The 12,215-nt window shown below is 35.6% G+C and overlaps 2 protein-coding genes across 3 annotated transcripts; one reads left to right on the top strand and one right to left on the bottom strand.

Annotated features, from left to right (window-relative positions):
* Positions 1-439: 439 nt before the first annotated feature.
* On the bottom strand, positions 440-5,653 carry hsf5 (heat shock transcription factor family member 5). Of its 2 annotated transcripts, none has more exons than XM_053485967.1 (6): positions 5,567-5,653; positions 4,839-5,343; positions 3,726-4,004; positions 1,774-1,865; positions 1,557-1,676; positions 440-699 (listed from the first exon to the last, which is right to left on the bottom strand). In XM_053485967.1, exons 2-6 carry the CDS (start codon positions 5,326-5,328, stop codon positions 601-603), a joined length of 1,080 nt encoding a protein of 359 aa, XP_053341942.1. In that variant the 5' UTR covers positions 5,329-5,343; positions 5,567-5,653; the 3' UTR covers positions 440-600. The 2 variants fall into 2 exon arrangements, with proteins under 2 accessions (XP_053341942.1, XP_053341943.1); XM_053485968.1 differs by having other exon boundaries at positions 5,576-5,635.
* Positions 5,654-8,739: 3,086 nt separating this feature from the next.
* supt4h1 (SPT4 homolog, DSIF elongation factor subunit) lies at positions 8,740-11,992 on the top strand. The gene is made up of 5 exons (XM_053485669.1): positions 8,740-8,934; positions 10,320-10,426; positions 10,507-10,562; positions 10,649-10,702; positions 11,509-11,992. The coding sequence occupies exons 1-5, from the start codon at positions 8,866-8,868 to the stop codon at positions 11,574-11,576; spliced, it is 354 nt and encodes a 117-aa protein (XP_053341644.1). The 5' UTR covers positions 8,740-8,865; the 3' UTR covers positions 11,577-11,992.
* Positions 11,993-12,215: the final 223 nt, after the last annotated feature.

Below are 12,215 nucleotides of genomic sequence, written 5' to 3'. Positions count from 1 at the left end.
CAGTAATTCTAATGCATACATATGCATATTCAATCATGTACTGTACCACATTGGGATTCAATGTTGAATATTAGATTGTTTATTTCCAATGAGGACAGTTACTCCAGAAAAGAAACTGCTTTATTGAATAAATCATTGCAATAAATTCATCGATCAAGTACCTCAGTGCTTAAAAACTAAAAGAAAATGATTAAAATCCTGTACTCGGACAAATTTGCCTTAAAATATTACCTGTTCAATTTTTTTTAACAAAAGTACCACTAAAACTCATTTTAACTCTAAAATAAATTATAAATACATTTAAAAAAAATTTAATCTTTTATAAATAAACGACTTATGTAACCTGTATAAGTTCATACAAATATCACGTATTGTTTAAACATCTTGACACAATATTAAAAAAGCTTTTGGATCAATTAAACTTTTTGTATCAAGTATATGCACAATCATCATTTTATTAATAACATTACTCACAAAATACTAATTATAAGAATTAAAATTTGGGCTGCTTATAACATGCATGTCAATCAAAGTGTAATAAACTAGACTAATTTTGAAAGGAATGTAGATTACTCCAGTTATATCCCAAATGGCTTGTTATCAGAAAATGGGAAGCATGCAGACGTTACAGGTGAGAGGTGTCTCTTCCTTTTCAGGTGACTGCTTTTCATTGGTGAATGGATTACAGAAAGAAACAGCCTGATTGAGGAGAAACACACACACACACACACACACACACACACAAACATTTAGCAGTACATTACATACACTCAAACCCATCACTTCACAAGGACTATTTTTGTTATCCAAATGTCATGGTTTATAAGTGCCTCTGTAACAGGATGATGTTATTCTTGTCATAGCATCCTGTAGCTTATATAAAAATTTATACATTTATTCAATTTAACTACATTAAATTAGCTTGTAAATGCATATAATTCTACTTAATAGGTGGTTTAAGTTAAAATTATTATCCCCAATATTGAGGCTCTGCCTGACTGCAAAAACATTAGGGACAGCTTAACTCCCTTAGAGGAAAATGCTATCTGCCCCTTCCACTTGCATAACTCACAGATGTCTATGATTGGCTAGTATCACTATTGCTGACGAGAGCATAAGGGTATACCATGCCTCCCACCCAAGAGAGCATGATGGAGACTCTCAGCTATGAATGGCTGTAGCATCACATGGGAATCATTGTCTCATTAAGTGTTTAATCAGATGCCTGGGACACTGTGACTGCGGGTTTATCAGCCAAAACAAACATGAGTGTTCTTTTCAGAACTATAATTTTCTTAAATAAGGCTAAGTATAAGATGTATATATAATGGATACATGGATTGATGAGTGGATAATAAAATTATGATATATTATAGATATAAAATGAAAATATCAGCTTATTATCAGTTAGTAACTCTGGCACTTCACACAAGTATATACAGTATACATATACATACAGTAACCATATATTTACATATTAAGCTCTACAAAATACATTACAGACACAAATACACAGGGATAGTGAAAAATATCTAATCCAATATGTCTAATCTGACCTGCATTTCATCTGCTATTTTGAACACCATGTCCAGGTTTACACCACTGTCCTTGGCTTCTGGAGCATCACCTGCTTGGCAGTTTGGATTGGTCCAATAGGGGTAGCTGCCTGGGTAGTCCTAGACAATAAGTGGTAAAATCCGGTGTTTCATTTCACATCAAGCCTGACAATTACTTTTAATTAGTACACAAAATAAAAACATTCTCAGCTCTCACAGTGTAATATCTCCAATGGACGTATGAGGGAGCTGGTTGTTGGCAGCATGGCATATTTATATCGAAGGACTCTGGGCTATACCACTGATACACTGGAGAAAAAAAAACATACAAAAAATAAAGGTTAACAAATGACTGTTGGTAAAAACCATTTCAATGCATAATTCTGGAATCATTATAATTCTATCCTATTTTATTTATTACTTGGCAACTCTACTAAATAGGATGTTGAAATATAAAGCTTTAAAATCTTTACTCTCTTTATAATGTGCTATAAACAATACACAGACATATAAAGAGCTTATGTACAATATATGCCCTGATCAATAAACTGGTTTGCTAAATTACGATTCTGTTAAATAATTGGTATTAATAGAAAGCACAAGCATACAGCACTAGTAGTACACTGGTAGCAAAATGCCAAGCGGAATTGAATTAACAAACTACAGTCTTTATATACAGTAAGTCCAGGTAGACTCAAATGGACTCGGTCTTTTAATGATATCTTTACGTTTCATACATTCAAGGACCAAAGACCAGTCTCAAAAAATTTGTATGTCTGTCTCTCTGTCTGTCTATAGGTTTATATGTCTGTCTAGCAGATTTTGTCACAGCATTACACACAATGACCTGGACAGATATGAAGGAAACTCTGCCAGTCCTTTGGTATTTTCATGTAGTTAAGTAGTTTGCCAGCACCATAAATGAAATGACTGGCGCCCAAATCCTCTCAAAACAGAAATGAACGCAGGATATGAACGCATGGGTTATTCCAAAAAAGGCAAGTACACTATAAAAACCGAAGCTTCACAGATGTACGGACAGAGAAATGTATGTTTATACTTCCTGAGGATGTTTAAAACCAAATTGTCTCATATGTTCTGAAACTGTGACACTAATAAAAACAGTTATGTGGAACGTCACTGTGAGATAATACACAGGTCGTAGGGCAAAGATATACGCAGCAGTCTGAAGTGTGGGCATGTAAAATACCCAAACTGAGAGCTTAGTTGCGCTAAAATCAAAAACTTTTTTGTAAAATATGATGTTAACAAGGCGTAAGATACTCAACCTTACGATTTTCACTATTTTTTTTTTTTTTACTAATAAGTTAGGCATAGAGTTCTGACGTACAAAAAGACATACATGTACACTACTGCTCAGAAGTTTGGGATCACATGCAAATTTCTCTGTTTTTGTTTAGTGTTTTATTCTCTACATTCTACAACAATACTGGAAAATTATGAAACAACACATATGGAATTAGATCATTATGTAACAGCAACAACAACAACAGTCAGTTGTTATTTTAAGACATTGCAAGAACAGTATTGTCAAGTGCATTCGCATAACCCATCAAGCACCAGAATGAAACTGGCTCTCATGAAGCCCATCCCAGGAAGGCAAGACCAAAACTTACCTTTGCTGCAGAAAAGAAGTTCACTTAGAGTTACCAACTTCAAAAATCACCAATTAACAGCAGCTCGTATTAGAGCCATTATGAAGACTTTACAGATAATGAGTAGCAGATACAGTTCAACATCAATTGTTTTAAAGAGATTATTGCATATTTCGGATGCTTTCAACATTGCTTTACACTGTGGAAAGAAATTAAAATTAACAACAGCCTATGTAAGGAATTGAGGACTTGCTTTTTATGGTGCCTGCGTATAAAACAAAAGACATTTTGTGTGTGAAAACTAATAGATTTATGTTATCAGTTATCAGATTTTCATATTTGAGACAAAATTTGTATAAAGTGCAGAAAGTGACACTAGTGCATGTGAAACACCACCACTGAAATTATGAAACAGTGGACCAGGCTACATCCCAAATTTTATGCAGCCAAAGTCTACGTCAAAATAATGCAAAATTACAATTTTTGTTACAGAAGTATGCAGCAGGGATGTATAATAGGCTTATAGTAATTAAACTATTATACTATTTATCACCTGGTGTGTATAATCTGTAGTCTGAGTGATGAGGTATGACGGCAGTGGAATTTCCAGCAGGCACTGTGCTTCGTGAGCTCTGCTGCATGTACATCGTGCTGAACGGATATGCTGAAGGTGAGTTCATCGGGATGTGGGGGAAAACAACTCCCGGATCACCGCGGCCCATTACAAATGCCTGGCAGGGGTTGGGTGTTCTGTCACACTCCCTCACCCGCTGAGAGTCATTAGTGTAATGGTGGTAAGGAGTTTCCTGGTGTTTAAGACTGAAGACTGAGCCTAAACAGATAAAGACAAAGTCTAATAATAATAATCATAATAATCATAATAATAATAAAGCAATAAACGTATGGATGATATCTGAGCCCACAAAGCTTAGATAGCTATCACTGTACTGATATGAATACTTATTTATCTATTTTCGTGACAAATTTCTATAGATGCCTAACTAACATTTTTTTTAAGGTAATGCTGGGAACAGAATAATAGATCCAAGATACAACTAGATCTTGGGTCTTTCAGAGGACTTGGGCTAAAAAAATAAAGTTTTAAGAGAATGAACAGAAAGCAGAGCCAGGGAGTGTTTGGCAAGCAGAGCCAAGTGGAGCCAAAATATGTTTAAGGGAAGACTGCATTACTTCCTACCTTAATCAATTTATGCAATGTATTTTTATAAAACACTAATAATTTTCCTATGTGGTCACTCAATTAAAAACAAAAAATTTTTGCTAAATGGATAGTTTTCCAACTGCCAGAGCTAGCTTATCTTCTAAGGTGGGTGCCAGATAGTGTTCCAAGTCCATGTCAGTGTATTCATATATTTTTCCTGTGTGCTCATGGGTTTTATCTGGGTTTTCCAGTTTTCTCCTACCTTCTTTAAAAATTGCGAATAAGTATATGTACGAATTATGTAAAATTGTCCTGAGGTTTGAATGCATGTGTATGATGGATGGAATTTTCTTGGGATAGGCTTTGGCTCTACCATAAACCTGACTAGGATAAAGCAGTTTTAGAATATAAATGAATGAACGAATGAATGAATGATTGAAGAATTTTGTTCTGTCCACTGTTTTAAATCCAACTGTTTAACACTACGCCAACCTCTTTTCATACCTTCATGAAGGTTTTCCTGGGGAGAATTCATCATGGGATAATGGAAATGCCTGGGTATCATGTCCGACGCTTCTGTGCTCACAGGAAGTCTGGGATATTTGACAGGCCGGAGACGCTTTAAGTTGACCAGAAGTTCTGGTTTATCCCGTTTGAAGTTCGGGTTGTGAAATCTGTGCATCTGAGATGTAAAGACAGCCCTGTCGGTCTCCTCCTCCAAGCCATCCAAGTATCTGCGCACTTTTCTGAAGCCGTACAGATTTAGCTGGCGAACGAAACTGTTGAAGTCTCTAGTATTAAAATACCGCTTTATCTGCCCATCATGAGAAAACAGCACTTCAACTTCGAAGCGTTCCTCATGGATGAGTATTTTTTCCCCTCTGTCGTCCCAGCAGATTGAGTAAAGTTGAGGATCGTTCACCAAATGCCACAGCTTGCTGGGGAAGTTGTTGGGGTTGAGTTGGAAGGTGAACTGTGCGCTAGTGATTTCCATACCGGCTAAAGGATTCTGGATGTAAACAGATAGGAGCACAGTGTTAGTTATTTGTTTAAATAGAAATCTGCAAACTAACTAAATTGATATTTAGTGATAAATAGTTATCAGGGCAGCCAACATACTCCATAAGCTAGGAAATGTAAATAAGTAAGAAAATATCTTTATCAATAACAAGCAAACTGTGCCATAGTCATTTTCATCTTCATCGTATTTTTGATAAAGGATTACTACGTACATAAACTACCTTTCTTTTTTTTTTTTTTTGGCTTCTTTTCTCAGGGTCAGAGTTCACACCGTGTCTCACACCGCGTCTCCGCTCTTAAATCTGTTAGAGAACCGTTACGCACGCGCCGGGTTCAATTTCAAAAGTAGACAAGCGGATTAAGGGCGCACGAGCTCGGAACCTCGTCCTCACCTTTCATCGAAGCGCGCGCACGTGAATTTCCTCCGTCAGCGCGTCAGGCGCCTGTAGCGTAACTGTGACGCAACGCGAGGGGCTGTTACGTAATAACACTGTTACAGTGTTTACAAAAATACATGAATAAACGTCACGAATTAGTGTTCTGAACTGGAGTCCCTTGACTGAAACATAAAAGCAACTCTGTGTTATTCTATTAGAAAATAAAACTCGAGCTCATAAAAATGTGTGCAATAAAAAATAAATGAAGAAATGAATAACAATTATTAATCCAGAAAATAAATAAATAAACAAGAACAGCAAACTCTTTTCTTGAGCATGACAATAAATCCACTGTACTTACTTTACTGTAATTAAATGGCCTCCTAAGTCACCTGATCTCAATCTAATAATGTGCCTTTGGGATGTAATGGAATGGGTTATTCACATCATGGATTTGCAGCTGACAAATCTGCAGCAACTGAGTGATGCAATCATGTCAATATGGACCAAAATCTCTAAGGGATTTTTCAAGCACCTTGTTAAATCTATGCTATGAAAATTTAATGCAATTCTGACTGAAAAATAGGGTCCAACTCAGTACTAACAAGGTGTACTTAATGAAGTGGCCAACAGTGTTGGGTGTAACGCGTTAGAGTACTCGGGTTACTTTTTTGATGTAACGAGTAATCTAACGCATTAGGTCCGCCATTTAAGTACTTTAAGTTAAGTTACATTTAAGTTATTAAGTTTTTTTTTTTTATTTAATCCGTTATTCAGACAATTTATGTAATCCGTTAGCCAGACAGCAGTCATTCCCAATCCATGAGTGTGTGTGTGTGTGTGTGTGTGTGTGTGTGTGTGTGTGTGTGTGTGTGAAAGTCGTCCTACAATCCGCGCCCCAATGACCTGCCCTCCTCTGTTATTTCTGCTGTTATACCCCTATCTCACCTATACGGTCTGACTATGGGAGGACCGACGGAAAGATGGAAACCTAACCACAGCGCCGAATCTCATGCTGAATCATGATGAACCATACTTACAGCCACCGCGCCAAACCGCGTAGGTGAGTTAGAGGTATTAGTAGTTAACAGATTATGGGCCAAACTTCGCTGAGTGATGATGGTAAAATAATTATAAAGGTCTTGACAAAAACAACATGCATGAGGAATCACAAAGGAGCTTACATTTTCTGCAATAGAAAAGTACTCAAACTAGTTACTTTTATTAGAAAGTAACGCTGTGATGTAACTGATTACTTTTTAAAGACAGTAATTTTGTATCATAATTAGTTACTTTAAAAAGTAACGTCCCCCAACACTGGTGGCCAATGAGTGTATATGTTGAATTGCGCTCTGTTCATCTGTTTATGTATGTAACATGTATTCAATTACTGCACACACTTAAGATGAGTTGTTAATCTTACACTCTACTAAACCACTTCTATTTCTGGTCTGGCCCACCATGTGTAGGCTGTAGAGTAAAATAAAAGTAATATATCTGTTACAGATTGTATGCATTAATTGACAGCTATGACATGATGCCTATCCAAATCTCTATTTTAACTATAATGATGTTTTGTTAAGAAATGCAGCTATTAATGCTTGGCTAACTTAAACAATGATCTGTACAAAACAACTAAAAAAAACCCAGATAAATAAATAAATAAATAAATGGTCATTAAAGGTGCTACAGTACTTTCACATAGTCTTGGAATATTAGAAGTCTAGGAAGGTTTTTAAATATATTTTTTAATATCCTTATCCATACCTTTTAATATCACATCTCTCTCTCTCTCTCTCTCTCTATATATATATATATATATATATATATATATATATATATATATATATATATATATATATATATATACATATATAGTTGTTTTTAGATATAATTATTTTGCCTTTTTTTCCCGTAGTTATCAGGGGGCAAATAAAGAGAGCCAAAGTGAAAGTGTCCTTTATATTTTGGTGAGTCAAAAATTATCTGCAGATAACTCTGTAAAATTTTACTATTAATGTAACTTTTAGCAAAAACAAATACATTGTTTTTTTTGTCTATTTGCTTTTCAGTACACTTTGCATCACTCTCTTCACATCCTCATCAGAAGTGAATTTTCTTCTTCCTTGTAGGGCTGCTTTCAGGAGACCAAACAGCAAATGTCTCATGGAGCAAGTTTGGGATAATAGGGAGGAGGATGCTTTAACACCACGAAAATGAAGTTTTCCAGAGTGTTAACAGTGTGGGCAGAAGTATGCAGAACATGCAAGACCACAACGCTCTTGGATAGTAGTCCTCTGCGTTTAGGCTTCCGCCCTTCAATAATCGTCTCATATAATGAGCACTGTTAACTATTGAATCTTTTTCCTTATATTATTTCAGTACTGGCCCTTGAGAATCTCAGAGTTGTACGCATTGATGAATTTCCAGCTGATGGTTCACTTTTTTTTATTTTTCTTGGTAGGTAATTGAGGATGACTCTGCTGTTTATTTTCAGACTTATGGTGATGAACCCATGTCTCATCACCAGTAATGATTCTCTTTAAAAAGCTTTTAACTTTCTTAGAGTATCACAAATATTCAAACGCTTTTGTTTATGCTCTTCTGTGAATTGTTTCGGTACCAGGTACACCCTTAGACCGCAAAACCCTAAATCACTGCACGCAACTCTTCTTTCATGCAAATCACAAGTGGGGCATCCATTTTTGCTTGCACCACAGTTACAAATGAACTGATGTAACACGTTTACACCTGCACAGCAGTGACTGGGGAGATTTTGTTATCTATTAGATTTGAACAGAAAGCACTGGTAAGACAGTGCGGCCAACAGAATTTTTAATATAACCGGTGTGCGGATAATTTTTGACTCCCCCTCGTATTTCCTGTCACTGTTTATTTTTGCATTATTTTTTTATTTTTTTATTTTTTTTTTACTCCAGATCATTAGGTGGCGGTAATGCACCTTAAGCCGGTGTGCAATTCACCGTAAAACACAGGATAAGGGAAGCCGCCGACGCAGGTTTACGACGTCATCAAAATCGCCTGAAAAGCAAAATTAGACTCTCTATCAAACACTTTATCAAAGAAAAACTGAGACATCGTGTGGAATAAGGTGTATTTATTTAGATTACACCATGTCACTGGATACGGTACCGAAGGATCTTCGTCATCTGCGGGCTTGTTTGCTGTGTTCTCTTGTTAAGGTTGGTCTTTCTGTGCCAAACCCGTATTTACTGCGAGTTAGCTTAGCGGCTAAGTGATAAATAAATAAAAGCAACGTTTTGCTTAACACGTTTTCCCCCCCCATATATGAAATACTTATTTACCGTTTATTTACTATTTGTATCCGTATTGAAACTATATTAACTAATATTAACTTCCCGTAGTGAGCTTTCCAATGATACCAGCGTTTTGTGCCAATAATGTACATAACATTAAAGAAACGCTTTCGTTCTCCCCAAAGTTTACAAGCGGCTGCAGAAGTAATGGCACCCCTCATGCGGGGGACAAAAGCAAAAACGAATCATATCTCACGTGGTCGGTGGTAACATCAGGGAATTTCATTAAACAAAAATCCGAGCTGTTTTCATTTATAAATGAGATTGTTTCTACGTAAGTTACTAAAGTATCTATTTATCCATAAATAGTTTTTTTTCTTTTGTTAAAATTAATTGTATTATTAGTATTTATTATTCAATTTTAACAATTCAATATTGATTGAACAAATACAAAACATATAGGTGGCACAGACCGTGGTCATGAATCATCAGGGACAAGGGTTCGATTCCCGCTTCAGGTTTGTGTTTGTGGAGTTTGCATGTTCTCCCTGTGCTTGGTGGGTTTCCCCAGTTACGGAACGTCTTCCTCCCACAGTCCATACCCACAGTTGATACGCTGTCCATTTCCTTTCTTGGTAACCCTGTACAGGATAAGCCATATAGAAAATTAATAAACAAAATATAGAACAGTATAGTGAGGGAGCTTAAAACGAATGGCAATATTTCCAAAGGTATGTTACTGACGATACCACCATATTACACAACATGCATTATGGTGATAGTGAGTTCGTCTCATTATATCTTTGTGTTTATATTATATAGGTTCTTCTGGCAAATTACTAACATAAAGGTACTCTGTGTGTGTCAGCTACATCCATCGATGATTAATTTAGGGTGGTGGACGGTGCTGAAACACAGGGGCGTGTCAAGAGGCATGATTACAAATCATTCAAAACAATGTAAAATACATGGTGCCTTTCGTGGAGAAAATAACCAGCAAGGGTTGAATTTGTCTTGGCATAATATATATATCTTCAACAGGGCTGCATCTAATGACTATTTTGATAATCGATTAATTATTGAAACGTTTAATCAGATTACAAATGGTGGAATTACTCAATAGCTCTCATTAAGCTCTCAGCTTAAGGTTGTTTCGTGCGTGTGGTAACTAACAACCAAGATAATGAATAAATTAAAAATTTTATCATTAAAAAATGTCTTCATGAACTTTGCTGATGAAAGTAAAATCTAAAACCCAGGAAAATCAAAATAGCGTGACATGGTTACAATTCCTCTGTCTTCTTCTCCAGACTATCGACCAGTTCGAATATGATGGCTGTGATAACTGCGAGTCCTACCTGCAGATGAAGGGGAACCGGGAGATGGTTTATGAATGCACAAGCTCCTCCTTTGATGGGTATACTGCATTACTTTTATCGATTCGTATCGATTTCTAATAAAGCATGAAAAAGCTTACTGTGTGTGTTTTCCTTACAGCGTTATTGCAATGATGAGTCCTGAAGACAGCTGGGTGGCTAAGTGGCAAAGAATAGGTATAAACTTTACTATAATTTATTGTCTCTTTTGTGTGTATAACGATAACTGCATTTATAATTATATCTGTTATTTTCTATTTCAGGAAATTTCAAGGCAGGCGTCTATGCTGTGACAGTAACTGGAAGATTACCTCCAGGTTGGTAAAGGATTTGGTCTTAGTAATAGTACTGTAATTACTAGGGATGGGAATCACCAGGGATCATGTGATACAATGTTATCATGATACCTAGTTGTCGATTCAACCTTTATTGTAGATCTGTTAGTATCATGATTAGGTATCATTAATAAAATATTAATTTTGTTCTAGAAAATTCTGTTACAGTTCTAAACAAACTTAGGAGGTAATTTTGTACTATCACACAAGATGCTGTACTTTGCAAAAAGTTTATACTCCAACATTTATTAATTAAAAGGAAAACATATACATCTAAAATGCATTAAAATAAATCTATTTTGGATTCAGTGTAGCGATAAGTGAATTGCCGCACAAAGGAAACACAATATGTAGCTTAACAAATTTTTCCCCTACCTCTAGTAGTTATTGTAGTTATATGCAAACAGTATTGTTCAATGACTGTATTCCTATGTCCACCAGGGGGCAGGAGAGAGCCAAAATCTTGAGTGCCTTCTTTTAATAGTGCCCTGTTTACAATGAACAATTTAAGAAACCGACTATCCACTATTAAGCAGGCTTGAGATATCACGCAAATGCACACATTATTGAAACATTATTACACTATTATATTAATATACCAACTAGAGAAGTATATATTAATATACAAACTAGTTAAGAGAACGATAGTGATGCAAAAAAAAAAAAAACAGAGTTTTTCCCCAATCTCTAATACTTAACATGATCAATGCTTTAACTAAGATTCCTGTCTAATATCTAGGGTTTTTTTATGGCGAAATGTGTCTCACTGTTTTAAATGTGTTTATTAGGAGTGGTGCGAGAGCTAAAGAGCAGAGGAGTCATCTACAGGTCTAGAGACACAGCAGTGAAGACATAAAAGTGAGACCCTGTACAGTTTTCTCATCACGTCAAAGAACGGATCCTCAGCTGAACCCTACACTGTCAGAAGAAGCAGGTTGATTGGATTGGATTCCAAGTTCTGGAATACAATCCAATCAACCTCTAGCTAAAAGTCCTTCAGAACTTAATGTTTGTGTCTGAAATATTATTTTGCTTCATTTCTATCTGAATTTTTTTTTATGTCTCATTTTCTCAATGTATATATCTTGTTCGATTGTAAGAGCTCCACAGCAGTTACTTTATTAGTTAATTGGATAATGCTAAATAATTACATTTGAAAAAATAAAACCTTTTTACAAAAAATCTTGATGGATTAATGATTGAGTCTGTTCTGCAAACTGAAGTCATTGCAAAAGTTTGCATCCCATTGATTAAACTAAGTTGTTAAACTAATGTTTGTGTTCCGATTTTACACATGGTAATAAAAAAATATTAACAGGTATATGTTAAGATTTTTATTTCACTTATTGGTCGGGTTTTGGTGTCTATTTCTTTCAATTCCTGACAATGGTTTTTAGTGTTGGATTTTTTTTTTTAAGAAATAAGGTTGTAGATAAACTGTCAAATAGCATTTCTCTCAAACTATTGTGTCATTTGCGAATTGTAGAGTTGAAGG

The sequence above is a fragment of the Clarias gariepinus genome, chromosome 24 (assembly GCF_024256425.1).
Source record: "Clarias gariepinus isolate MV-2021 ecotype Netherlands chromosome 24, CGAR_prim_01v2, whole genome shotgun sequence".
Classification (NCBI taxonomy): Eukaryota; Metazoa; Chordata; class Actinopteri; order Siluriformes; family Clariidae; genus Clarias; species Clarias gariepinus.
This window is presented reverse-complemented; position numbering and strand designations above follow the sequence as displayed.